General features: G+C 36.3%; 4 protein-coding genes across 7 annotated transcripts; 3 read left to right on the top strand and 1 right to left on the bottom strand.

Moving 5' to 3' along the window:
- Window positions 1-1,038: 1,038 nt before the first annotated feature.
- On the top strand, window positions 1,039-12,195 carry LOC127946804 (zinc finger protein 862). 3 transcript variants are annotated; one of them, XR_008151174.1, is made up of 9 exons: window positions 1,039-1,243; window positions 2,532-2,650; window positions 2,750-2,826; window positions 2,929-3,188; window positions 3,297-3,364; window positions 3,524-3,711; window positions 4,542-5,075; window positions 5,604-8,081; window positions 12,060-12,195. XR_008151174.1 is itself a non-coding variant. In XM_052543567.1 (8 exons), the coding sequence occupies exons 2-8, from the start codon at window positions 2,583-2,585 to the stop codon at window positions 7,760-7,762; spliced, it is 3,354 nt and encodes a 1,117-aa protein (XP_052399527.1). In that variant the 5' UTR covers window positions 1,039-1,243; window positions 2,532-2,582; the 3' UTR covers window positions 7,763-10,420. The 3 variants fall into 3 exon arrangements, 2 of the variants coding, with proteins under 2 accessions (XP_052399527.1, XP_052399528.1); XM_052543567.1 differs by lacking the exon at window positions 12,060-12,195 and having other exon boundaries at window positions 5,604-10,420; XM_052543568.1 differs by lacking the exons at window positions 4,542-5,075; window positions 12,060-12,195 and having other exon boundaries at window positions 5,604-10,420.
- A 2,823-nt stretch (window positions 12,196-15,018) lies between these two features.
- On the bottom strand, window positions 15,019-19,787 carry LOC127946629 (ATP-sensitive inward rectifier potassium channel 11-like). 2 transcript variants are annotated; one of them, XM_052543316.1, is made up of 6 exons: window positions 19,646-19,787; window positions 18,667-18,857; window positions 18,314-18,550; window positions 17,941-18,210; window positions 17,465-17,672; window positions 15,019-17,332 (listed from the first exon to the last, which is right to left on the bottom strand). In XM_052543316.1, exons 2-6 carry the CDS (start codon window positions 18,823-18,825, stop codon window positions 16,905-16,907), a joined length of 1,302 nt encoding a protein of 433 aa, XP_052399276.1. In that variant the 5' UTR covers window positions 18,826-18,857; window positions 19,646-19,787; the 3' UTR covers window positions 15,019-16,904. The 2 variants fall into 2 exon arrangements, with proteins under 2 accessions (XP_052399276.1, XP_052399277.1); XM_052543317.1 differs by having other exon boundaries at window positions 18,667-18,850; window positions 19,646-19,778.
- Window positions 19,788-19,927: 140 nt separating this feature from the next.
- LOC127946630 (BET1-like protein) lies at window positions 19,928-21,215 on the top strand. The gene is made up of 4 exons (XM_052543319.1): window positions 19,928-20,078; window positions 20,324-20,409; window positions 20,498-20,554; window positions 20,641-21,215. Exons 1-4 carry the CDS (start codon window positions 20,057-20,059, stop codon window positions 20,806-20,808), a joined length of 333 nt encoding a protein of 110 aa, XP_052399279.1. The 5' UTR covers window positions 19,928-20,056; the 3' UTR covers window positions 20,809-21,215.
- A 1,597-nt stretch (window positions 21,216-22,812) lies between these two features.
- Window positions 22,813-25,073, top strand: LOC127946688 (cAMP-regulated phosphoprotein 19-like). The gene is made up of 3 exons (XM_052543402.1): window positions 22,813-22,981; window positions 24,127-24,249; window positions 24,324-25,073. The coding sequence occupies exons 1-3, from the start codon at window positions 22,943-22,945 to the stop codon at window positions 24,492-24,494; spliced, it is 333 nt and encodes a 110-aa protein (XP_052399362.1). The 5' UTR covers window positions 22,813-22,942; the 3' UTR covers window positions 24,495-25,073.
- Window positions 25,074-25,541: the final 468 nt, after the last annotated feature.

Genomic DNA, 25,541 nt, shown 5'->3' with positions numbered 1-25,541 from the left:
GACTAACCAGTAGGACACACCTGAAGCAATCCATGGTAAATTTAAGACTAGACTAAACCGTTCTATTAGATGTGGAAGTGGAAAATTCCTCCAACTTGATCATGACATATAAAATCAACCAAAATGGCAGCAATTTCAATAGTAAAGGATGATGGGTAGTTACTGATAGAGCTATTTATGCACCATGCAATGTCTTTATTTATGTTATAGCGGTGTGCATATGGTGATAGTTTATTCTTCCATATGTGCAAGAGAATATAGACGATTAAGTATTCTGCTGTCAAAAGCTCAATTTTGTTGTTATGAACGGCGTTGACATAAAAACGGAAATGTATTATGTACGTGAATAGCCCCGAGTGGTCGTAATCACAGTAATTCTGAGGATATTAAGTGAACGGGAGCTTTTCGAACTGTAATCATAAAGTATAACACTTATATAATGGAGGCAAAAAGTACATTGTACACCCAAGGCTAAAATTATCAACAAAAAGTTCAAATGGAGTTTTAACATTAAGTGGCTGACTGTGAAAAGGGCTATTACAACTTTAATTATTAAACTTTTAATTATTAAAAAATAAATAAATGGTAACACTTTAGAATAAGGTTCCATTAGTTAATGTATTAATTAACATGAACAATACATTTATTACTGTTTATTAATCTTTTAATGTTAATGAAAATAGTTATTCATTGTTAGTTCATGCTAATTCACAGTGCTTTAATGTTAACAAGCACAACTTTTGATTTGAATAATGCATTAGTAAATGTTGAAATTAACATTAACCAAGATTAATAAAATGATTGTTCTTGCTTAGATTACGTTAACTAAAGTAGTTAACTAACATTAACTAATGGAACCTTATTTTATAGTGTTACCAAATAAATAAATAAACGCGTTCCAAAAGCGAACGCACACGAAACGCGCGAGCCGCGGCCTCATACAACTTCACACAATCGAACTTTTCCTTTTCCTGAAATTTCATGCCCAGTCGGCACAAACCCCGCTTTCTTCCGTTTTCCATGTCATTTCCTGTATTAAAAGATGGTGGTCACAGCAGAGAGAAGCAGATGACTGTGGTACAAACATTTGGAGATGATAAACTTTGCATCGCCCGGGACTAGTGAAATCCCCGCGTGCCCTTGCGTCACCGCCGCCCTGCTCGGAGCGGCAGATAGCGAGACGCACCACGGCTGAAGAAGACCACCAAAGACCCCGAGACGCACTGCGTATGTTCTACAGAAGGTGAGTTACACTCACTAGCCATTGTGGCCAATGAAAATGGCTTCCGAAAGCGTTAGGCATATTGCCAGTTGCCTTGCAGAAGCTAAGCGGAGACCGAGCCGTACAGAAGCATTGCGTACCGTCTTTGTCGTCGCCTGCGCTCGAGCTCATGTGCAACTTTTACCTCACAAGTTTAAGATGAACAAACTTTTCAAGAGCTTTATTTTTCAACCGAGCATTGTTGTCCTATTTGTTTTCCTGCACTCGTTTCTCTCACAGCTCGGGTAGGCTGTGAGTGATGGCCGGCTCGACCAATCAGAGCGCTGCTTTCTGACTGACTCGGAAACGTCAGCAGAACAGATTCGGGGTTTCTTGAGGTCACTTTTCGTGGTTGGCTCGTTTGTATGTTTTTACGAAAGCCGCTCAAAGTTTGTAACCATGTAAACATTTATAAACCTATAAAAGCATTTAAGAATTAAAAATGAGATGACATGGTTAAGGCAAAGCCAGCATGACGTCACTGTGCCCCACTGTAAAGGTAAGATAGCGCATAACAGGCATACTTTTTTTTCCATAATATAAGAATTTTGGGTTAAAATGTTGAGATAACTAGTTAAGTTTTAAATATATTTTATTAATCACAAAATATACAATCAGCATAACAATGTGTAAAAAGATTAACTCATTAATTTCTGAATGTCTTATTATTTTGTATGTCCTGAAATGGACTCCACATGTTTGTGTAATGGTCATGTTATCCAGCATGATTTGAGACGCCTCTAACTAAAATATTGTTCTTCTGTAGTAAAAATGTAATATGGTTATTATCAGAAATAATATTAAATACGTCTTCATTCTTCTTCATGTTTTTTTTTCATATTTCTTTACATTTTTCAAAATTTAAAATTTAAATTTGACTTTTAAGCCAAAGTCAAATTATATTTTATTTAATATTTATTTTAGGTGCTCTGATTGATCCCTGTTTCTTATGTTTTTCATTTTGGTAACTTTATTTGAATGTCCAGTTCTCACTATTAACTAACATATTGGCTGTTAATTAGTACTTACAGTGTAAAGCAGATATTAACAACATATTTTGCATGACCATATTTTAGATCCTGTAATCCTACCACATACAGGTACCTAAACCTAACAACTACCTTACTATTTATAAGCAGAAAATTAGTTTGATTTTATTTATTAATAGTAGTTAACTGGACCTTAAAATAAACTGTGACCTTCATTTTTTTATGTTTTAACTGTTTTGATGCTCTCTTTATAACATCTTTTAAATTTCCTGTTTGAACAGCATTTATTTTACTTCAGCTTTAATATGTTGAAGTGAAACGCTCTGCCCAGAATGATGGCAGACTCCTGTGCTGTTCCAGACCATTCCTCCATGGAAGTTGAGGCTGAATGCAGCACCAGGTGAGCGTTAAAAAGTGTTTACAACAGCAAACATTTAAGAAGAAATCCATGTGCATTAAAGAATTGTAGTAATAAGCTGTTTTTCTACCTATATAATAGTGCCTCAAATGGGAAGTCCACTGAAGAGCCAAACAAAAAACTAAAAGTTGACTATGAGCATTCAACCAGTTTTTGGTGTAAGTAGCATTTACTTTATATTGAAATAGAAGTGTTGCGGTGTGTATATACATATAATTATGTTGTTTGTAATCATTGGTTATTAAATGTTACATGCACAGTCTGTGAAGAATGCAAGAAATATTTCTCGGAGGAGTGCCCTACCCATGGGCCCCCTTTTTTTGTGCCAGACACCCCTGTGGAATCAGGGGTTCCCAATCGGGCAGCTCTCACTGTACCCTCAGGCATTGAGATCCGCAGAGATGGTGATAAGGTGGATGTATGCTGCATGGATGAAAACATACCAAAGGGGGCGCTGTTTGGTCCTTATCAAGGCCAAATAAATGCCTCGGATAAACACTCAGGACCATACTCTTGGATGGTAGGTTATTGTTATATATTTAAACACCATTTAGCATAGTTGTATGTATGCACATTTATTTATAATGCAGATAAAACTATATTTAAATGTCTAATGTATTTATTACAGATTGTTGGTAAGGACAACAAAAATAAATTCATTGATGGGAGTGATGAAACTACGTCTAACTGGATGAGGTAATACCATGTTGCTGAGATGACATCCACTTTAATTAATCTTTTCCTTTTCTTTGTGCTATTGTAATTTAAGGATCTTGTGTGGAAAATTATGTTTTAGTCAGGGTTATGGTTAAGTTGATATTTTTGTTCACGGTATTAATTGTTTATTCCTCTCAGGTTCATTCTGATTTCTTCTGATGAGAGGAAAAAGAACCTGAGTGCATTTCAACATGGGGAAGAAATCTACTTTAGAGTGTGTCAGAGACTGACGGTGGGAGAGAAACTCTGTGTGTGGTACAGCAGCGAGTACATGAGGAGACTGCAGAGTGTGTCTCGGGACAGCATCGACCGCAATCTGGACACAGGTGAGACACCCCTCGCTGGAGCTTGAGCCAAAAAAAGTTGACAAAATTGAACACTTTTGAAATAGGTCAAAAAGAATCTCCAAAGACATTTTAAGGGGCTGCTAATACAAACACTACAGGGCCAGAACTGAAGAATAATATATTCTAAATAAACATTTATATATTCTAATAAAATCCTAACAGCACATTTTAAATTTGCAAAGTCATTTATGGGAAGATGTTTTGTTTACTGGATTAGATCAGTTTAGACGAGACTGAAACTCACAACAAGATTTGAGTAAAACGTAATGTAAAAACAAAATGTAAACAATATTTACTATAATTGAAGTAGTTCAGCCAAATAATTGCACTACATACTCATCCCCATGTTGGTTCAAACTATATTTTCTGTGAAATGCAAAAAGGAGAAATTTGAAAGAATTCTACTGGTCACTGATTTCCTTTCAATAACCATTAATGCAGGTTGGAGGTTTCATTTTTCAAAGGGAAACTAAAGGCATCATCAAAAAAAATGTGATCATGATAAAACGTGCGCTATATTTCAAGTCTTCAGTAGCTTTTGGTAGGAATAGACCAAAATGTAACTCATTTTACATTGAACATTTTTGATCAACCAAAAGTACCCAGAAGAGATGTTCCAGGCCTGCAATGGTTTAACAGGTAAGTGAAATGGGATTTATATAAATTTTTTGTTTCTTTTGATCTGCTTTAGTCATCATACTTTTTTCAAAATCACTTATATTTTCCCCCCGTTTTTTATTTATTTTTTATATATATATAAATATTCTGGTAGTTTTACATGCATTAACCATAACACTATTGTATTGCAGGAGTGAAATTAGAAGAACAGGAGGAGCATAAAGGTCCAGTGTTGAGATCTGCAATACATGGTAGAAGGACCCGAAGTAAGCATGGAAGTGATGAGGCAGAAAACCAGCCCCAGGCCAAGAAAAAGAAGATTGACCTCATTTTCAAAGATGTCCTGGAAGCATCTCTGGAGACTAATCAAAGCCAGAACAACCCCCTGAACAGCACCTCATCTTTTCCAAGAGCAAGAACAAATGTCTGCCAGGTTTTCAGCCAGCTTGACGCAGAGTGTAAAGAGACTGTCTTCGCCTCTGGATTGGCTTCCATGGAACATCACGAGAGTGGGATTGATGCAAAATGCATTAAAATGGAAGAAACAGAAGAAGACGTGACCCTGCCCAAAGTAGGACCATCAGCATCTTTCTGCCCAAACTGTGTGAGGTTAAAACAACGAATACGTGAGCTGGAGGCTGAGCTGCTTTGTCTCAGAGGACAGGGGCATGCTGAAATTAAGCCAGTCCCACCATTTGAGCCCTTTCATAGTGAGGACCTCAAAGGTAGGTTTACACCTGGGATGGAATGCTACCATGGATGAGAGCCTTTCTGGAGTAGATGTTGTTGATTAAAAAAAAATATATATATATAATAAATACATTTTGTCTTGTAGTTAATCAGTTACTGTTAACATTCTTTTGTTGTTGTTTTGCATTTTTGCTAGTGATTGTGTTACTCCCAAATTTGTTGAAATGTTTAAAATGGAAATGCACTCTTAATTAAAAGTTTTAATACAATTATTAATGAGTGTTTTCTTTTTGGAGCCTGCCACTAAAGTTTAAGCCTTTGTTTGTTTGGTGTGTGGAATAGAGAATGTTTTAATTTAATCATACTTAAAAAGAATGTGTTTTAGTATATTAGTTGATGTAGAACTTGAGATATCATGAACTGTATTGAGAAGGTATGCTTACAATAGGTGTAAAAATGCCTTCATTCATGCCAAAACTAACCAGTTAGAAATGTTTGAGTTTAAACTTGCTTTGTGTTCGTTTTCAGTTTAATTCTGTGCTCTGTTTGCTCATTTGTTTTAGATGCCATGATGCCCGTCCCAGGAGTGCTTGAGGAAGATGACCAGGATGTTGATTCTGCTGATGAATCAATTTCTGCTGACCTCATGGCGGCTACGGATGAGTCTTCGAAGCTCTCGGTGGGCTCAGGTCGTCGGATTCGTCGCTTCAAACAGGAGTGGCTGAAGAAGTTCTGGTTTCTCCGTTATTCGCCCACACTGAATGAAATGTGGTGCCACGTGTGCCGACAATACACTGTCCAGTCTTCCCGCACCTCTGCTTTTATTATTGGTTCCAAGCAATTCAAAATCCACACTATTAAACTTCATAGCCAGAGCAATCTGCACAAGAAGTGTTTGCAGCTTTACAAACTTCGCATGCACCCGGAGAAGACCGAGGAGATGTGTCGTAACATGATGACTCTTTTCAATGCTGCCTACCATCTGGCTTTGGAAGGACGGCCATTTTCCGATCTGCGACCCTTGGCGGAGCTCCTCAAGAAGTGCGACCTCAAAGTGGTAGATCAGTACATGAATGAAAATGACTGTCAGATTCTCATCCAACACATTGCTCGAGCATTCAAAGAGGATTTGGCTGAGAAGATTCGGCTTTCGCCCTTTCTAAGCATCATCATGGATGGGCAGAATGATGAGCTCTTGGCTGATACTGTTGCTGTTTACGTCCAGTTCACCACCACTGATGGACTTCCTGCCACGGAGTTCCTTTCCCTACAAAGGCTTTGCGGAGGCAACGTGGAAGGCTACCTCCAGGCTGTGGATCGTGCCTTTGGAGTCCTTGGTCTAAGACTTCAGGACATGCTAGTTGTTGGCTTGGGAATAGATGGCTCAAACCTTTCCTCTAGTCTGAGGGCAAAAATTTACATATCCGTACGAAAGACAATCCCTTGGGTGTTGTGTCTACCTGTGATGATCCATCGTCCCCATTTGGAGGTTCTGGATGCTATCAGTGGAAAGGAACTGTCTTGCTTGGAGGATCTGGAAAACAACTTGAAGCAACTTCTTAGCTTCTACCGGTATTCTCCACGTATGATGGCTGAGTTGAAATCAACAGCACCAACTCTGTCTGAGGAAACGAAGTTTCTTGGGGATATAAGAGCTGTGCGTTGGATCATAGGTGAACCCAATGTTCTCACTGCCCTAATCAAGGACTATCTAGAGGTGGTTGCTCACTTGAAGAGCATAAGCAGCCAATCCCAGAGAGGCGATGCTGCTGCCATTGCTCTGTCTCTCCTACAGTTCCTGTTGGATTATCAGTCGGTGAAGCTGATCTATTTTCTGTTGGACATCATTGCTGTCTTTTCACGACTTGCGTTCATCTTTCAGGGGGACTATCTGTTGCCATCACAGGTGGATGCAAAAATTGAGGATGCCATTCATGAGATTGGTCAATTGGTGGACTCCCCAGGGGAGCACCTACAGGAGTTTGAGGACAACTTTCGGGAGAGTTTTAATGGCGTGGACCTCAAGAACTTGCGGGTTGCTGAGTCCAAGTTTCAGTCCATTCGAGAGAAGATCTGTCAGCGAAGTCAAGGCATCCTGGCCCAACGTTTTGATCCACTCAGTCGCTCAGTGGTTCAGGCTTGTCAGGTCCTTGACCTGGCCTCGTGGCCTCTTAACAGGGATGATCTTGGTGCATATGGAGAGAAGGAGATCCTTGTCATTTTTGACCACCTGGAGACTATTCCTTCCTCTGGCCGTGAGCTCTCTAAAGAGAGAATAGATGCCAGAGGAAGCCTTGTAGTTGAATGGAGGGATCTAAAAGCTGATTATTGCAGTGTGAATGGTTTTAAAGAATTAGTCAGCCACATCTTCAAATACAAGCAACGTTTCCCTCTTCTCAATCACATCCTGCACGTTGTCAGGGTCCTGCCAACGTCATCGACATGCTGTGACAAAGGAAGATGCTCGTTGCAGAAAGTGCGCAGAAATTGCCGTTCCAGACTAACTCTGGAACAGATCAATGATCTGCTCACCTTGGCCGTTAACGGGCCACCTATCAGGAGCTTTGATGGAAAGCGAGCTTTGGACAACTGGTTTGAAGAGAAATCCGGGAACAGCTATTCACCCTCGGCAGAAGTGCTGAGCAGAATGCCCACCACCGAACAAAAGTCTGTGTTGCACAATATGGATATGAATGCATATGAGTGTTATCCAGATATTTAACTGATCGGCACCAATTACTCAGCCAACATAATTCCAAAAAGCCATCTCGTTGGAAAAGGGCTGATAATGTGATGTACTATAATGTGATTGGCCAAGTAGTTTGACACTGGCCCTGCTGCTAAAATGGCCTAGATCAGCGTTTTCTCTATGAATTGGTTTAAATGCCTTTGCAGGTCACAGGCACATAAAACACTTTAAAATGTTCATGTGATGTGTTGATATGTGTTTTTGTTCCAAAGAGAAACTAGGCTATTTTCTAGTCACAAGGATTGTTGCCGTAAGGTGAATGTTTGACTAAGCACCATTTCATCAGATATTGGTGAGTGAAGCCTCCTTACAGTCTTTTTTTAATCTTTGAAAAGTCACCTTCTTGCAAAGACCGATTCAACTAAAACCTTTAATAATAAAAAGTTTTATTATTATATCTGCAATATAATTTGAGCAATCATTCTGTCTTTGTACGTAGACTTGTGTGTATGGAAATGATAAAAAAAAATTCCTCAAATTTTCACAGCATGCTCTTTATGCTGGTTATCACTAACTGGACTGGAAATGGCCACTCTTTTGCCTATTCCTAACATTTTTTTTTTTTTTTTTTTATAGATACTCTTTAGTTAACCACTACTTTTAAGATTATCTGTCAATCTTGATTTGATAATATGGCCCATCATACAGGTGCCGGTAATGTGCAGTTTACACCAAATCTGATTTAAAGATTTCAAATATATAGCCTAAATATGCAAGGTTTAGCCTTACCGGAAAAAAAAGAAAAGTTTTCTCTGTGCTTTTAGCATTTGCTAGTGCTTGATTTCTGGTACATATTTTTATGTACAGCTACCGGCTACTATGCCAGAGCCCCTTATGAGCCATTCCAAATTATAGTTACATTTTCTGATTCCACATCAAAGAAACAAATATATATTTACATTTCAATGCAGCAAAGAGGTGGTCTGCGTAGTCAAAGGTTTACTAAAATGTTTAATGATAAAAAGAAAATATTTCAGCATTAATAACCCAAAATTCTAGCACTGTCTGTCTCAGCAATACTTTTCACCCAATGCAAATGTGTGTGCATGTTGTCACCACTAGTAGGCGACACTGAACCTTGGATTACATTTTTGTATTTGAAAGAATAACACTACTTAAATCACTAAGTCATACAAGAACAAAGCTTTTATATTTTTAATTTGTGTTATTATGTGCATTCGTGTATTCTAGAATTGCATGTGTTATGGTCCGCATCATGTATATTTCACATCATTTTTGTTTTACCTTGCCTTCCACTAAATTCCATCTATTATACCTGTGCAATATATATATATTTTACACTTAAATTGTATATTCTTAAATACAAGCAAGTTTAATACTAATAATATTCATTGAAACTGTGTAATTTGGAGGTGTCCAACATGACTGAGCATGTTTTACAAGATAACTTACTTGTGCTAAAAATTTCCATATTTTTCAAGCCATGACTGTTTTAAAAAATGATAATCAAGGTAAAAAAAAAAAGAGTCACCTGTAGAGATCTATTAATAGGCTTTTTTAACAGTAATGTTTTCAATGTTGCAGTTGAAATTTAACATGTCAATTTTATTCATGCAGTTGTTAAAGCATCATTATTATCAGTTTAGAAAATATTGTATTTTGTGATATGTCTCAGTTTATCAATTTTAAATGCAGTAATATTGAAGAGTATTGATCGACGGTGACCTTCCATGTGCTGCGAGGTTTTATACATTATATTAATCATACTGAAATGGCTTGTCTTTATTTTGAAATAGATTTAGATTTTGCAAGTCTGAATGTTTAGCATGTGTTTAAAGGATCCATTTTTATTCTTTTTTTTAATGAATGTACTTTTTAAAAACAGAAATTTCAATGTTCTACGCAAAAGATTAGTCTCATTTAATTGGTTAAACTATTGTGTTTCAAAGAAGCTATTTTTGTTAGCATTTCATGCTTTAGTGAACAATTGATGGCATAGCATACCCACTTCTGAACTCATGAGTAGCAAACGGATTGTAAGGATCTTTTATCTATGTGAATGCTTATGAATGTTAGACTGTTACCTCACAGTGAGGTATGCCATCGAGTGAATCTTCTCATATTGTGAGCTGTGTCATATCTTTAATGGTGAATTCTCAGAAAATGAGCCAAAATCAAGTCTGATATTATTTAGTTAATGCTTTAATATCTGTTTTCCTTTAATCGAATACTATGTGTACCAAATGTAAACGTTATGTCTAGATTCATAATTTTGTATTTCCTTGATTTATATGTCATGTAAACACAATCATGTGCATTGTCCGTATCATGAATTATTAGGAAATGTTTTTATCTGGGAGACACCAGGTCTTAGGCCTAAGGAACAAAGTTACTTCTGATGTCAAGTTTATTTTCGGACAAAATAAGTGAGTGTTAGCTCCATATTTTCATTCAGTTCCTTCTTGCAAAGAGAAATATGTGTTTTGCTTGGATTTACACGTTATACACCGCTTCTTCCTGAAAAAATAACACTGGAACTCCAGAATACGAACTACATGTGAAATGTATGCCTGGGGAATGTGTACATGCATTATAGAAACCTGCTTAAAATTACAGCATATGGAAACTATATTCAACAAATAATGGTTTAATAAAGTTTTTTAAAATGTGGTATTGCTTGTGTGTTTTTTTTGTTTGTTTTTATTTGTTTGTTTGTTTTTTATTTGGCTTGAAGGAGTAGTTCGCCCCAAATTTTTTAATTTGCTGGAAATGTTCTCACCATCAGGCCATCCAAGATTGTAGATGAGTTTGTTTCTTAATCAGAACAGATGGAGATGGAGTAATTTAAGATTATCACTTTAGCATTACATCATGGATGCTCTGCAGTGAATGGGTGCCAAACAGCTGATAAAAACATTAAGATAACCCACAAGTACACTTGTAAACTGTGCTTGATCCGTGCATACTACTCTCCTGATTCACACAAGATGACTTTTCTGCAATATTATGAATAGAGTGCTCATATCGTACCGGAAATGTAATTCTTCAAGTTGTGTGAATAACTTGTGGATCACTGTGATGCTTTTATCAGCTGTTCGGACTCTCGTTCTGACGGCACCCATTCACTGTAGAGTATCCATTGGTGAACAAGTGATGCAATAATACATTTCTCTTATGAAGAAACAATCTCCTCTACATCTTGGATGGCCTGAGGGTTCGTTTTCAGCATTTTTTTTGGTGAACTATTCCTTTAATTGAGTTGCCATTTAATTTTAGGTTTAAAAAGAAAGCCATTTCTTGATTGTTGCATGTTAAAAAAATAAAGCTTTTTTAGATTAACTAGACACATACACACATTATTTAAAATGCTGCACTGAATGCTTCAGCCCAAACAAAGATCGAGTGCCATTTGTTGCTTGTATGACCACAGCTTCTTTGTTCATCTGTGTCAATATTTGGTCCATAAAACACAGTCCCATTCCAGCTCTGTGGAATAAGCCAATCATCATGCCTTCTCCTATTAGCATCCTGACATGTGATGGGTGAATTTCTGCTCCCTTTTGTAAGTTAGAAGAAAAGCAACAACATGAGTACTTGTGTGGGCTGGCACACAAACAACACTACTTCCCTGTTTAAAATCCCAACAAGTCCATTCGCTTATCACCAATTGTTCTGTTATCATCAGATCCAGATTCACAGTTGCATTTCATGCCTTTTCAGATTCTGAAATTCAGTCTGAAATAAGGGTGGCATTGAGATGACTCTGAATTGAGTGCTTCCATGACTGCAGAATGGAAGTGTGACACAGGCCTTTATTGTGAGCACCAGCTGCAGTGTTGGGAAACCTAGCAGAAAGGATTGGGGTTTAATTCTCGTGGTCAGTCATTACGCTGTACAAAGAGAGAGACAGTTAGATTGAACTAAGAGTCAAGATCTTTTGTTTTGATACAGATTCTGTATGTGCTCTGTTTTAGACTAATATAACAGTGATCAGGCTGTGCAATATAATCGTTTAGCGAAATGCAATTGTTTTTGAGATGCGTTATGATGTTATTCACTTTTTACTATTTTACTTGTACAAAAAGAGTATGTTGTGCTGCTCTATATTGCAAACTGTTATCGTATTAGTTTATTATAATAAACAAAATGGTTGGTAATGCAAGTAATTCAACTGTTAATTGCACTTATAGTTATCTATAAGTCACCAACACGCAGGCATTGCAATACATTCATGTATATTAATGATAATGACTGTTAAACATAATCTTGTCTCGTTTTTCGGATCCCTTTAATCTGTCTTGTCATCTAGGAGAAACCCCATCAATGACATCATTCATTTGGGGCAAGGGCGAGGCGAGAGCTCGAGCAGAGAAGAGGTGCACGAAGAATGCTTTCGGACTGTTGAAGAGCACAAGCTTGGATTAACCCTGAGTATTTTGAGCATTGTAAGTCATACTTAATATAATTCTGATGCTAATATTTTCCTTCATTATTGCAAAAGATATTTAAACTGTGCAGTTTTGCATTTCATTTTTGTTTCATGTATTCTATATATATATATATATATATATATATATATATATATATATATATATATATATATATATATATATATATATATATATATATATATATTAGTATAAAGACATTTTTTTTATTTTTGTATTGTATATACAGTACTTGTCAAAATTTTGCAAACATTGTGATTTTAAATTATTTTAATTAAGACTTCTGCTCAGCAAGGCTGCTTTTATGTGCTAAAAATACAGGAAAGACACTAAAACTGTGAAAAAGTATTTCAATTTTTTTTAACTGTGAGTATATTGTAACATTTATTTTACTCCTGTGATGTGCAGGTGAATTTTCAGCATCATTCCTCCAGTATTCAGTGTCACATGATCCTTCAGAAATCATCAATGCACTGAATTTCAATGTTTAATCATTTTCTTTGTTTTCATTTACTGATGTTCATTATCAGTCTCTTAGGTCAGGAAGGTTTTTTTTTCATAATGAAGTGCTCTCTTGGACTTTTTCTGTTGGTCTGCTGTGTGACTCTAAGCTTAGGTAAGTTAAATGCACTTCATTATTGTTGGCTTAATTTTGTGTGGTTTGATCATGACTCCAGTGCTTTTTATTTGAAACAGGCGTTAAGCATTATGGAATCCGATTCTCCTCTGCAGGCTCGTCTCTTCGATGTTACAAGTGTGAGGATTACACTGGGGGCCGATGCACATTGCAGCAAGTCTGTTCTTATGAGGACGCATGTTTATATCTTCATGAGAAAGGTTTGTGGATGAAGTTTTAGCATGCAATGGCACATCCTCCTGAGACAGACACAAAAAGGTTTTGGCTTTTACATTTTAATTTACTTTAATAGTTAAGTGTTTGGTTCATGTATATATTTTAAAACACAATGATTGTTTAAATTTTATATTATATTATCAAACAAAGTGACACCTGCAAACAAGTGACACTAGACATTTTGTAAAAATTAACATCACTTTTCTGTAGCACTTTTGCAATAACTACTAACCAAATGATATTGGGTAAGATAAGTATATAACTGAACATTGCTAATTAATCTGTCTAAAAATAACCGATTCATATTATGTATTAATTTGTTAATTAAATGTCCATCAAAACAGCTTCTTTGAGTTAAAAAGATCAAATAACTTTCTTAAAATAAGTTGTGTAAATTTTCAGTTTGATAAGGTTTTAGTGTTCAAGATTTGGTTATACTGCAGCATTTAGATTTCTTAGTAATGAAGACATAAATACTGAGATGTTTAAAGGGAAATGAAAAATAAGAAATGCAGACATGGAACAATAAAATAATTATACAATTCTTCTTTCTCTTCTTATTTTCTAACTTAAGTTAATATTTTATATTCCCAAAACCTTTGCTTAAGAATATTATAATTTTTCTTAAAAAAGTGACAAACTTATATATATATATATATATAAATATATATATATATATATATATATATATATATATATATATATATATATATATATATATATATATATATATATATATATATATATAAATATAAATTATTTTAAAAACATGACGAATAATCTATAAAAGTTATGAAAACTTCCAACTTGTCTTAAATCCCCAGAAGGTAAGATGTTTGATGGATTTATTGGTGATAAGATTTTTAGTGGATGTAAGAATGCAGTTTATGTAATTAGTGCATTTTATCTGAAAGGCTACATCATTTTTATACTATAAATAAGTAAATAATCTAATTTCTAAAGTGTATGTTGAAAAATATGCTCCGTTTAAAATAACATTTATTTAATTGTATTAATACTTTTTTTAAGTGACTATTTTTTTTTTTATTCTACTCTATTCACTGATTAAGAGTTCTCGTTTTCTAGGTGGGAAGACCATTCGCCGGTGCATTCGTTACACTGACTGTGATAACTCTCGTCTGTCCCAGAAGTTTCCGTCAATATCAGAATATACTTACAGGTGCTGCAACACTGACCTGTGTAACAGCGGCCCAGCGACCGCGGCAAGCACGTGGATCTTATCTCTGCTGGCGCTGTTTACCAGCCTCTGGTCCTGCTGCATCACTGCTTGATCCCTCACTAGTGTCCTCGAAGGCTATTTCTTGCCATACCCTTTATGGATATCTATATATTTACTATGTATCATTATTTGTGATTGTTTGGTTTTAACTAACCACTTATATATGAAAGAGCACTGTTTGTTGTAAACTATTTTTATTCTAATACCTTTGTTTTCTGACTTTTTAATTTAAAATTATTTTTATTTTATTTTGCCTGATATTTCATAAGAATGCAGCAAAATGCTTGATCTTCCCATAAATTACCTTTGTATGTACTATATTTACATTAATAAATTAACTAATTAAACATAAACCATGATTTTCTGAATTTATACATTTTAAATGTTTTTAAAAACAGGTGCTTTTGAGGTTGGCTTACCCTTTACCGTCTTACAAGTCCAATTTCAAACCACCTTCAATGGTTCTAGTGTTTATTCAGCACTGCGGACAGCTCCACTTCAACTAGCAATTGAAATACAGCACCTAACATCAATATAACACTAAAATTAATAAAAAGGAGGAATATATTCAGTGAGTGGATTTGAAACAGACAACTTTAAAATCTCCACCATCTGAACACAGATGGAACAGCTTCATTCGCTGTAAAGTCTGCCCAGCTGTTGAGCCCTAATCCTGTGACATAACACGCTGTTTTCCAAAAAAAGTAAATTTCAGGAATTCCTTCAGTCAGATATATAAAATGCCATATGCTTTATTAAATATGTGAAATACACAAAATACAAAAACTCACTGATATGTAAACTGTTAAATCAACATGGAATGTATTCCCTAATTTTTAATTTAAATAGGACACAAACATGAAGGTATGTATGTAAGAGGTCCTCTAGTACACAATACTATTGCACAAACCCACACAATGTAAACGATATGTCAACACTTACAAACTAAACAACTATGATAGCCACATTAAAATGATAGTCCACCCCAAAATTATAATTTTGCCATCATTTACTCACCCTTATGTAATTCCAAAAGTATGACTTTCTTTCTGAATGTGGAAGATATTTTGAAGAATGTTGGTGACAAAATGGTTTTGGTTTTCATTGGCCTCCATTGTATGCATAAAATATGCCGGTTGCACTTTATTTTACAGTATGTGTACTAACATGTACTGATAGTGTACTTGCAGTGTATTTATCTAAGAAAGTTCTGGTAACTCAAGGTAACTACATGGGGTAGGGTTAGGTTTAGGGGTAGGTTTAGGGTTAGTACCTAGTTATTACATAGTTATTGTAATTACTATAATAAGTACATAGTATGTACATGAGGAACAGGACTGTAAAATAAAGTGCTACCAATATGTCAATGGGAACCAAAACTGTTTTTTTTTTTGTTTTGTTTTTTTTTTATTCCACAAAGAAAAAAAACCATACTGATTTGGAATGGCATGAGGGTGAGTAAATGACACCAAACTGTTTTATTTCATATTGACCTCTACTGTATTTTCTATTTGTACAATGGAAGTCAATGGGAACCAAAACTGTTTATTTACCAACATTCTTCAAAATATCTTCTTTTACATTCAGCAGAAGAATAAAAGTCAGACAGGTTTGGAATGACATGAGGGTTAGTAAATGAAGACCAAATTGTAATTTTTGGTTGTACTATCACTTAAAAAAGTAACGTAAACACATCACATCTCATAAAACAAGATAAGAACACAAAAAGGCAATGAACTGGAATATTATTAAAAGGGCTTATTGTGTAAAAACCCATCATACTGTACAAACATATACAGCTGCCACATGTTTGCTTTAACAGCAGCAGTATTACATTTTAATTGAGGTATATGCCATATTTAATTTGAAGAAAAAAAAAAACTACTCTGTGGCTGGTAGAAAGAGTCTGTTAAACAGTTTGTGCAGAGTTAAGGTTTTTTGGTCATGTTTAATTTCACAACATGAAAGTTGATTCTGTTGACTCTACTTCTATCCCCCACAGCCTGCTTTTTATTCTCATTGAATGGCATCTTCACCTAATTACACTCCGTATCTTGACTAGTGCTGTCAAGAGACCTCATTTCTCTGTTTAAAACAATCCTAAAATTCATTATATTGCTTGCAGGAAAGGACAAGAAATTCTCAGAGGTATTTGTTATCAATGCTACAGTTGTCCATGTTTTAGATTTACAAAACATGTTTAGTATAAAACATATCTGAGACTATTATTAATAATATTCTTGAATATTAAAGGGATAGTTCTCCAAAAAAAAAAAAAAAAAGTAAATTGTGTAATGATTTCCTCACCATGATGTTGTTCCAAAGACTTTGGTCATTATTCTGAATAAAACTTGAAAGATTTCTGTCCAGGTAACCAAAACTTAGAAGATCCAAAAAGGTTATAAAGATGCTGCAAATCAAATCCATAAGAATCAAACGGTTTAAGTTTTGTGAATATATATAAGTCTTATGAGTTTGGAACACCATGAGGTTGAGTAAATGATGACAGAATTTTCATTTTTAGTTGAACTATAACTTTAAGTGAACTAGTTACCAATAACTTCTAGGTTATTTCTACTTCCATACCTGCAAAACCAAATAAATGTTTTTGTTCTAATCGCTCATGTCCTCCACTGCTTCTTCTTCAATCTCTCTGCCTATTTCCTCAAGTTTCACCCTTTTCTTTTGCCCCTTCTTCTCCTCCTCCTTCTCCGCTGGCACGTACCAAGGCTTGACTGCTGTGTCATCGCAGGCCCGGCCGCCGCCCCTCCTGTACCCGCCCCGTCCCGCCCTCACCAGCCCCCAGCCCTGAGGTTTACCCTCATGGGGTCCGCTGTCCTGCACGCCCCTGGTCTGGTCCAGCTCCTTAGCGCTGAGCGCCGCCATCCGGACGGGAACGGTGTTTCCAAATTTGGAGTAGTCGATTGAGTAGCGCCCATCCTCCTCCGTCATAATGGAGACGAAACGCCGACCCCAAAAGATCTCCTCTGGTGTGTAGGATGTGCGGGCCTGCATGGTGATGCCGGTGGTCTCCACAACACCTGATAGAACAGACACATCGGCTCTCTTTCATAGTGAACTATACAGGTAGCAAATTATTTTCAGTTTAGAAATGACTGAAATGAATTAATTTATCATTATTATTAATTCAAAGAGAAGTGTACTCCATTCACCTTCCAAGATGACAATGATCTCCAGGTCTTCGGTAGCCAGTGACTGCGCTGAGACCTCGTACAGTGGGCTTCCTCTGTCAATGGTGTGACTGATTATAAGTGGAGAGACGAGGAATATGCCGTTGCTCCTGAGAGGATTTTCCACCTGGATATCGAGCTGACAGACAGGAATCACCTCACCCTCCGCAGTTACTGTCCGCCGAATCACCTGAAAAACAGAAATCAAGATTAGGGTGGAATTCAACTCAAGAGGTTTTAGAGAGAAGTGCTACACTATTACAAATAAATGTTCCAAAAGGAAGATTTTACAGTGATGCCAGAGAAAAAAACCATTTAGTGAATGGTTCTGAAGTACATTTAAAAAATCTACAGAACCTTTTTCAACTATGAAGAACCTTCTGTCCAAGGGAAAGGCTCCATTGATATTAAAGGTTCTTAAAGGAACCATAGATGCCAGAGTAGAAGATATTTGTCACCTGCAGCTGTATTGTGGCTGAGATGATCATGCTCTTCCTCAGATCCCCAACACGGAACATGAAAGTTGGTCGGCCGTTCCTCGGAGCAATGACTGCGTTACGGGAGAAGATGAGGGTCTCTGCTCTCCGGTTGGCTTGAGCTGTCTTCATGAACACACAGCCCAGCATGATGGCGTTGATGATCAGGCCCAGAATGTTCTGGATAATGAGGACTATGATGGCCAGTGGACATTCCTCCGTCACCATTCGTCCTCCGAAACCAATAGTCACCTGATTTTACAGAAATGACTGATATTACAGGTTCAGAAAGCTCAACCATTTGGTCCTCAATGAGTCAACAATTGGATTGAAATCCATCCAGACTGCTCCTTACCTGCACCTCAATGGAGAACAGAAAAGCAGATGTGAAGGAGTGAATGGAAGTCACACAAGGCACAGGTCCAGGCTCGTTGGGATCTCGAGGCTCCAGATCGCCGTGAGCGAATGCTAAAAGCCACCACACCATGGCAAAGAGCATCCAGGAGCACAGGAACGCCGAAGTGAAGATGAGCAGGGAATGCTGCCATTTCAGGTCCACCATGGTGGTGAAAACATCTTGGAGAAACCGGCCCTGAGAAGCAACAGAATCCAATCAGTGAAGTGTACTGCATCGGTTGTCTAATAACACATTATACTACAAAATGTGAGTGAATTTAAACATTTGCTTGGTTCATTTGGGCAACGCACCTGTTCTCGTATATTCTTGTGGGCAACATTACACGACCCGCTCTTGGTGATGAAACGTGCCCTCTGTGACTTTGGCCGGATGCGACTGGGTTGTGCGGCATCTTCAGCGAGTCGTGTCAACAGGAAACCATCAGCCAAAAGGCCTTTGCGGGCCAGCATTATGACAATCTGTGGCTGATCGGTGCTCCACACTAAAAAATAAAAATAGATTTATAAATTAAATACACATTTTAAATGAAAACACTTTTTAATTGAAAATAAATGTCACAATTAAAAAAAAAATGTTAGGCTTATATTTAAGATGATCTATTTTAATCACATATATAGATTTCATTTCTATCAAATAAAATTACACAGTTTCAACCAAATAATAAACTTAATGTGGTGCATATTTGTCGTTCATGTAATTTATGTAATAATAAACTAATAAAATGTTCTAGTATATAAAAAAAATATATAATATGTTTTAAATTCAATTATAGCATTAAAAAAGTTTAATTGAAATTTCAAAAAAGGTTTGTCCCTATTTTGCTTGGTAAATAATTTCAATTGAACTTGGCACATTTTACTACTTTAGAAGCCTCATTCAAACGCCTTTTAAAGTCATTCAGTTCACTGCATAAATATCTAAAGATCGTGCGTTAAGAGGAATCATTCGACACAAGCACTGAAAAATCACAAACCACACTCCTGTTGAAACATCATCATTAATACAGTTAATTATATTTAAAAATCACCATAATCACTTTAAAACCTTGATGTTGTTTTGTATCTGCGAATATATCTACGTTACTTCAAATGCAGGGCAATCGAAAATATATTTAATTTAATCTTCACTATAGAATGCACACGCCCAGTTATTCGTGCGTATATATTAAATATTATCAAATAGAATTATGCATCCGTTATTGTATATTGCGACTCGTCGTTATAATGACCGCATAATCAAGGTTATGCATTATAAAATAAAGATGCTTACCAGCACAACAGTGACACGCGCTGTTTAGATCATATCAGTGTAGTTTAAAAAATAATAACATTAACCGAACAAAATGTTTAAAACAAACGCAAGCAGATGGCTGGGTAGGTATCTTATGCAATCAGACAGAGTCCTTATGATTAAAAAAAATAAAAATGAATGAGTGGCGGACAAACATATCCCACAATCCCCAGCGGCTGCCGCTTCGCTACACTGTACGACCCTTCGCTGTTCAGCGGTTTGGTTTGTGATAAATGTGTGCTGTTTTACAGTTGTCAACAATTTTACTGAAAGTATATGTGCTAGCTTTGGTTTAAGACGTTATTTACAGTTAAAACAGATCGGTTTTACCGGTGTTCGGCGTGTTTTCGAGTGTTTTTTCGAGGTTGTTAGCCGATTAGCTCTTTAAAGATGGCTGATCCGTGGAATCGAGGTAAGTGACACGTAGCAGTTTTCTTATATTGTACAGTCATATATTTTTATTTTAGCTGTTTTATTAGAATCGCCACATAATATTTTAAACATTAAGATGCCTCTCTTGTCTAAAAAAACTACAACATTTATTGTTGATGTTGCCAGTGCAAGTAAACTCGAAAATGAAAGTGGTCAGATATGAAATCATGTTGGTGTACTTTGTCAAAAAAGGCTTAATCTCGGTTAATTTTGGGTCATTGACAGGACATGGTGCTGTGGATGACATGCTGGACGCTGAAAACAGGCTAATGGCTGAAAATCTGGCCAGTAAAGTCTCTAGACTTAAATCTGTAAGGCAGACTTCTATATATATATATATGTCATTAAAACAATAGAGCTGTCATTCTGTGGCATTTATGTCTTTGTTCTCATTCAAAGCTGGCGTATGACATTGACAAAGATGCTGAAGAACAGAATAGCTACTTGGATGGCATGGTAGGTGTTTTGAAAGTGTTGATGTTGAATGTATTTGCAGTGTTTGGGTGTAACTCAGCATGTGTTTAACATCCTTGTTTACGCAGGACTCTAATTTCCTCAGCGCAACTGGCCTGCTTACTGGAAGCGTGAAGAGGTTTTCCACAATGGTACGATCTGGCCGAGACAACAGAAAGATCTTGTGTTACGTGTCTGCCGGTTCGGTTGTGGCCTTCTTCCTGCTGTATTATCTAGTGACACGGATCCAGAACTAATGGCTCATTTGCTAAGATTTTAGAACCGGTTTCTCAGTTCTATGAGAATTTTTTGGATGCTCTGTTTGATTCTTTTATGAGGTGATTTCAGAAAAGTGTTCAGCAAATGACTTCCCATCCATATAAAAGAGGAACGACTGCAGTTTGAGGATGATTGATCACATTAAACTTTATTTGAGCAAGAGCTTTGTTTACGCTATCAGAATTAGTCTATTCTGTGTATATTTTTATTCATAATCGAAAGTAACATGCCATGGACCAATAGTTGCTGTTTTATTTCAAATTAATTAAAAAAATTTTTACATTACCATGCTTTATATTTTTATCGTTGTAGATTATGAAAGAAAATGTAACTAAACGAATACTATTTTGATAATTATGTACATTAAAATGATTTTAAATGTAAACACCTCTGTTGTGCTTTTCTGTCCAACTTTGATATAGAATGTCAACTTTGGTTGTTTTTAAATTAAACTAAAATTGCAATGTAATGTCCTTACATGATGTTCATTTGACTTTTGCATATATCTGGTGCTCCTTTCATCTTATTGATATTTCATGCTTTTCTAGAAAGTAGTATAATTTGAGTATAATTTTTAAACGTTCAGGGCATGGTTCACATGTTTTTTTTTTTTTTTTATGTGAAATCTTAATTTTTTTTTAAGTAAAGGTAAGAATAACTATATTATTGTTAGTCATTTTTAAAATTAACTTGAACTGGAAGGAATTAAACATTTCTCAAAAACCTGTTATATTTGGAGGTGAGCACTTAAGGGGAGCTGTGGCCTAATGGTTAGAAAGCTGGACTAGTTCCCAGAAAGTTGCTGGTTCAAGTCTTGGTGCTGGCAGGAATTGTAGGTAGGAGTGAATGAACAGCGCTCTCTTCCACCCTTAGTACCCAGTTGCTCCCCGGGTGCTGGATAAATAGCTGCACACTGCTCTGGGGGTGTGTTCACTTCTCACTGCTGTGTGAGTGTGCACACTTAGATGGTTTAAGTGCAGAGCACCAATTCTGAGTGTGGGTCACAATACTTGGCTAATGTCACAAGTTTCACATTTTTTTCTAAAATGCAGTACAGACCAAAAGTTTGGACACCTTCTCATTCAAAGAGTTTTCTTTATTTTCATGAATATGCAAATTGTAGATTCACACTGAAGGCATCAAAACTATGAATTAACACATGTGGAATTATATATGGAATTATATACATTAAAAAGTGTGAAACAACTGAAAAGATGTCATATTGTAGGTTCTTCAAAGTAGCCACCTTTTGCTTTGATTACTGCTTTGCACACTCTTGGCTTTCTCTTGATGAGCTTCAAGAGGTATTCACCTGAAATGGTCTTCCAACAGTCTTGAAGGAGTTCCCCGAGAGATGCTTAGCACTTGTTGGCCCTTTTGTCTTCTGTCTGCGGTCCAGCTCACCCCTAAACCATCTGGATTGGGTTCAGGTCCAGTGACTGTGGAGGCCAGGTCATCTGGCGCAGCACCCCATCACTCTCCTTCTTGGTCAAATAGCCCTTGATGCCTTCAGTGTGACTCTACAATTTTCATAGTCATGAAAATAAAGAAAACTCTTTGAATGAGAAGGTGTGTCCAAACTTTTGGTCTGTACTGTAAGTATGGAGTTAAAACAAGCATTTAAATATATTCTTACTAAGACACTCAAACAACTGACATTTATATGCATTTTATGTAAGCACTCTGATATACTGTTATAAAATCTCATTGGTTTACATTAGAGAAACATACTTTATAATGATATATAGGTATTAAAAGTCTGATGTATCAAATATGAAATAACACAAAACACATATGCAAACTTTTTTTAATTGTTTTTAAATATTTTCTCTTAAGTTTCAACAAACTGTTTCATCTCAAAATTTACATTTCATTGCATAAATATATTTGATTATATATATATATATATATTTTTTTTTCAGAAAGCCGCTGTTCTCCTCCTGTCCACGCGGCGGCGGTGCAGCTCAATGGTGAGTGTGTGCGCCGCTCGCTGTTTCTGTCGAGGAAGAACGTTTAGGATTTTGAAGACAGTGCCAGCCGACGAACGGATCTCTCAAAATAAAACAGTGTATCGTTTTTGTCTTTTGTTTTTGTTGCATTTAATTTGTCCTGATGTCCGGTGAAGTGGAGGCGAGCACAGTGGAGCAGCAGGTTTGTTTATACGAGCTCGTTTAATACGAGGCCATTCCGCATCTGACAATATGATCGTAATGATTCAGTTACGAAAGACTCATAATGTATAAATACATTACATAAATCAGAGTTCAGAATGTTTAGAGACTGCATGGTGATAACGCATTTACAAGCGTAAACTGAAATTATTTATAATAAAACTGTAAACTTTTTTTAAGAATTCTGAACTGAATTTTCATCATTGCTGCATTTATTTGACCAAACTACAGAAAAAAACAGTAATATTGAATATTATTATTTTCTGTGATGCAAAGCTGTATTTTCAGCACCATTCCTCCAGTCTTCAGTATCACGTGATCCTTCAGAAATCATTCTCATATGCTGATTTACTATCAATGTTGGAAACTGTTGTGCTGCTTAATATTATTATTATTATTTTTTAAACCTGTGATCCTTTTTTCATGATTACCGTATTTTCCGGACTATAAGTCGCACTTTTTAACGTAGTTTTTTTTTCATAGACTTATCAACATTAATTTGACATGAACCAAAATAAAACATTACCGTCTACAGCCGCGAGAGGGCGCTATACACTGCTTAGTGCTCCTGTAGCCTCTCCCTGAAAACATAGAGCGCCCTCTCGCGGCTGTAGACGGTAATGTTTTCTCTTGGTTCTTGGTTCTAAATAAATGCGATTTATAGTCCAGTGCCACTTACAGCATATATGTTTTTTTTCCTCGTCATGACATATTTTTGGGCTCATGCGACTTATACGGTATTTGCCGAAAACCGTTAAAAAGAACAGTGTGTATTTAAAATATAAATATTTTCTAACAATATGTGTCTTTATTATCACTTTTTATTAATTTTACAGACCCTTTCTGAATAAAAGCATAAATTTCTTTAAAAAAAAATTACTGACCCCAAACTTTTGTAGGGTAGTGTATATTGTTACAAAAGGTTTTTATTTTAAATAAACACTGTTCTTTTTATCTTTTCTCATCAAATTCACTATATTGTTCTTTTATCCTCCAATATAGCTGTTAGTTCAATGCAGCTTTAACATTTTTTTTTTTACATGATTTGAGAAAAAACAATCTTTACGCATCCTGTGGCTTAAGAATTAGTGTTTTCACATGGTTTTCATCCCTCTTTTAATGAAGGAGATGCAGGACACTGTTGTAAGTCCAGAAAAAACTGAGGAGGCCAAACTGAAGGCCCGATACCCACATCTCGGGGCCAAGCCTGGTGGATCAGATCTGTTGCGGAAAAGACTTCAAAAAGGGGTACGTTCCTAAAAAGAGAGTTTTAATATTGAGCCCACTATTGAGCAAATAATGGTCGTTGTTATCCCTTGCAGCAAAAATACTTTGACTCTGGCGACTATAACATGGCCAAGGCCAAGATGAAGAACAAGCAGCTCCCGGCAGCAGCAGCGGAGAAGACCGAGATCACCGGAGACCACATCCCCACTCCTCAGGACCTGCCCCAGCGAAAACAGTCTCTGGTGGCCAGCAAGCTCGCCGTCTAATGCGAGTGTGGACTCTTGTCTCACCGCCATTCCTGCTGTCTACATCTCCATAATGTTTTGTCTTTCTTTTGCTGTCTTTTCTTACTCTCTTTGTCTGCGGCCTGTTAAAACGCTCACGGTTTAATGTTTTGATACTGCTGCTGTCATTGCTCTTAGTCAGTTGTATTGCAACATCAATGCGGAGGTTTAAACATGGTAATCTGGCGCATTAAGTCAGATTATTTTACGGTTTTACACCATCTTTTGATCATCTTTTTGTCTTTAAATAAGATTTGCGTGAATAGATTATAAGGACTGGACTTGAAAAATCACAACCACCTCTTCTGCCAAAACGGTGCCTCCTGGAAGAAACAAAAGGCCTCATAGATGTGAGCTGATTGAGCTGAAGAAAACCTAAGCGCTCTTAGTTCATTCATTCCTACTTGTTAATGATGAAAATGGCCTTAAAACTGTCTGTTTCTCTTGAGTGTATTGAGCTCTTCGCTGGGTTCACTAGGTTTTGTCGTCAGAACGCCTGAAACAAATGTTTACTGTCACAACTGTGCCATTTGTTCTGTAAATAAACTAGTTGCTGCTACACTTGTGCTGTGTGACCGAGTAGTTGATGAAAGGTCATCAACTGTAAAATGTAATTATCTAGACAAATTTAATGGAGACTAGCATTGTGCCATCGTTTAGCAATAATGTTTGGTGAATGTCTAGTCAAACCTGATCTGTGTCTTAATTTATATTAACCAAGGCTTTAATTTATTTCACTTGTATTGTTCGCTGGCTGAATACAAATAAAACCAGCTTAAGTATTCATTGTTTTTAGGATGTCTGGGTGGAGTGCAGTAACTCACTCTTTCCAGCTCATTCGTTGCTGTGGTGGATTTTAATAATTTTTTAAGATACTATAATATTATCAAAGCCAAGAGGATGAACAAACAGCTCCTGGCAGTAGAGATGACAGTTAACAAATAACCAATTCACATTTGACATACATGATGTATGAAGTTTTTTCCATGACATTCATTTTTACGAGTTATTTTTCAGTTGACTGTAATA

This window comes from Carassius gibelio, chromosome A25 (genome assembly GCF_023724105.1).
Source record: "Carassius gibelio isolate Cgi1373 ecotype wild population from Czech Republic chromosome A25, carGib1.2-hapl.c, whole genome shotgun sequence".
NCBI lineage: Eukaryota > Metazoa > Chordata > Actinopteri > Cypriniformes > Cyprinidae > Carassius > Carassius gibelio.
This window is presented reverse-complemented; position numbering and strand designations above follow the sequence as displayed.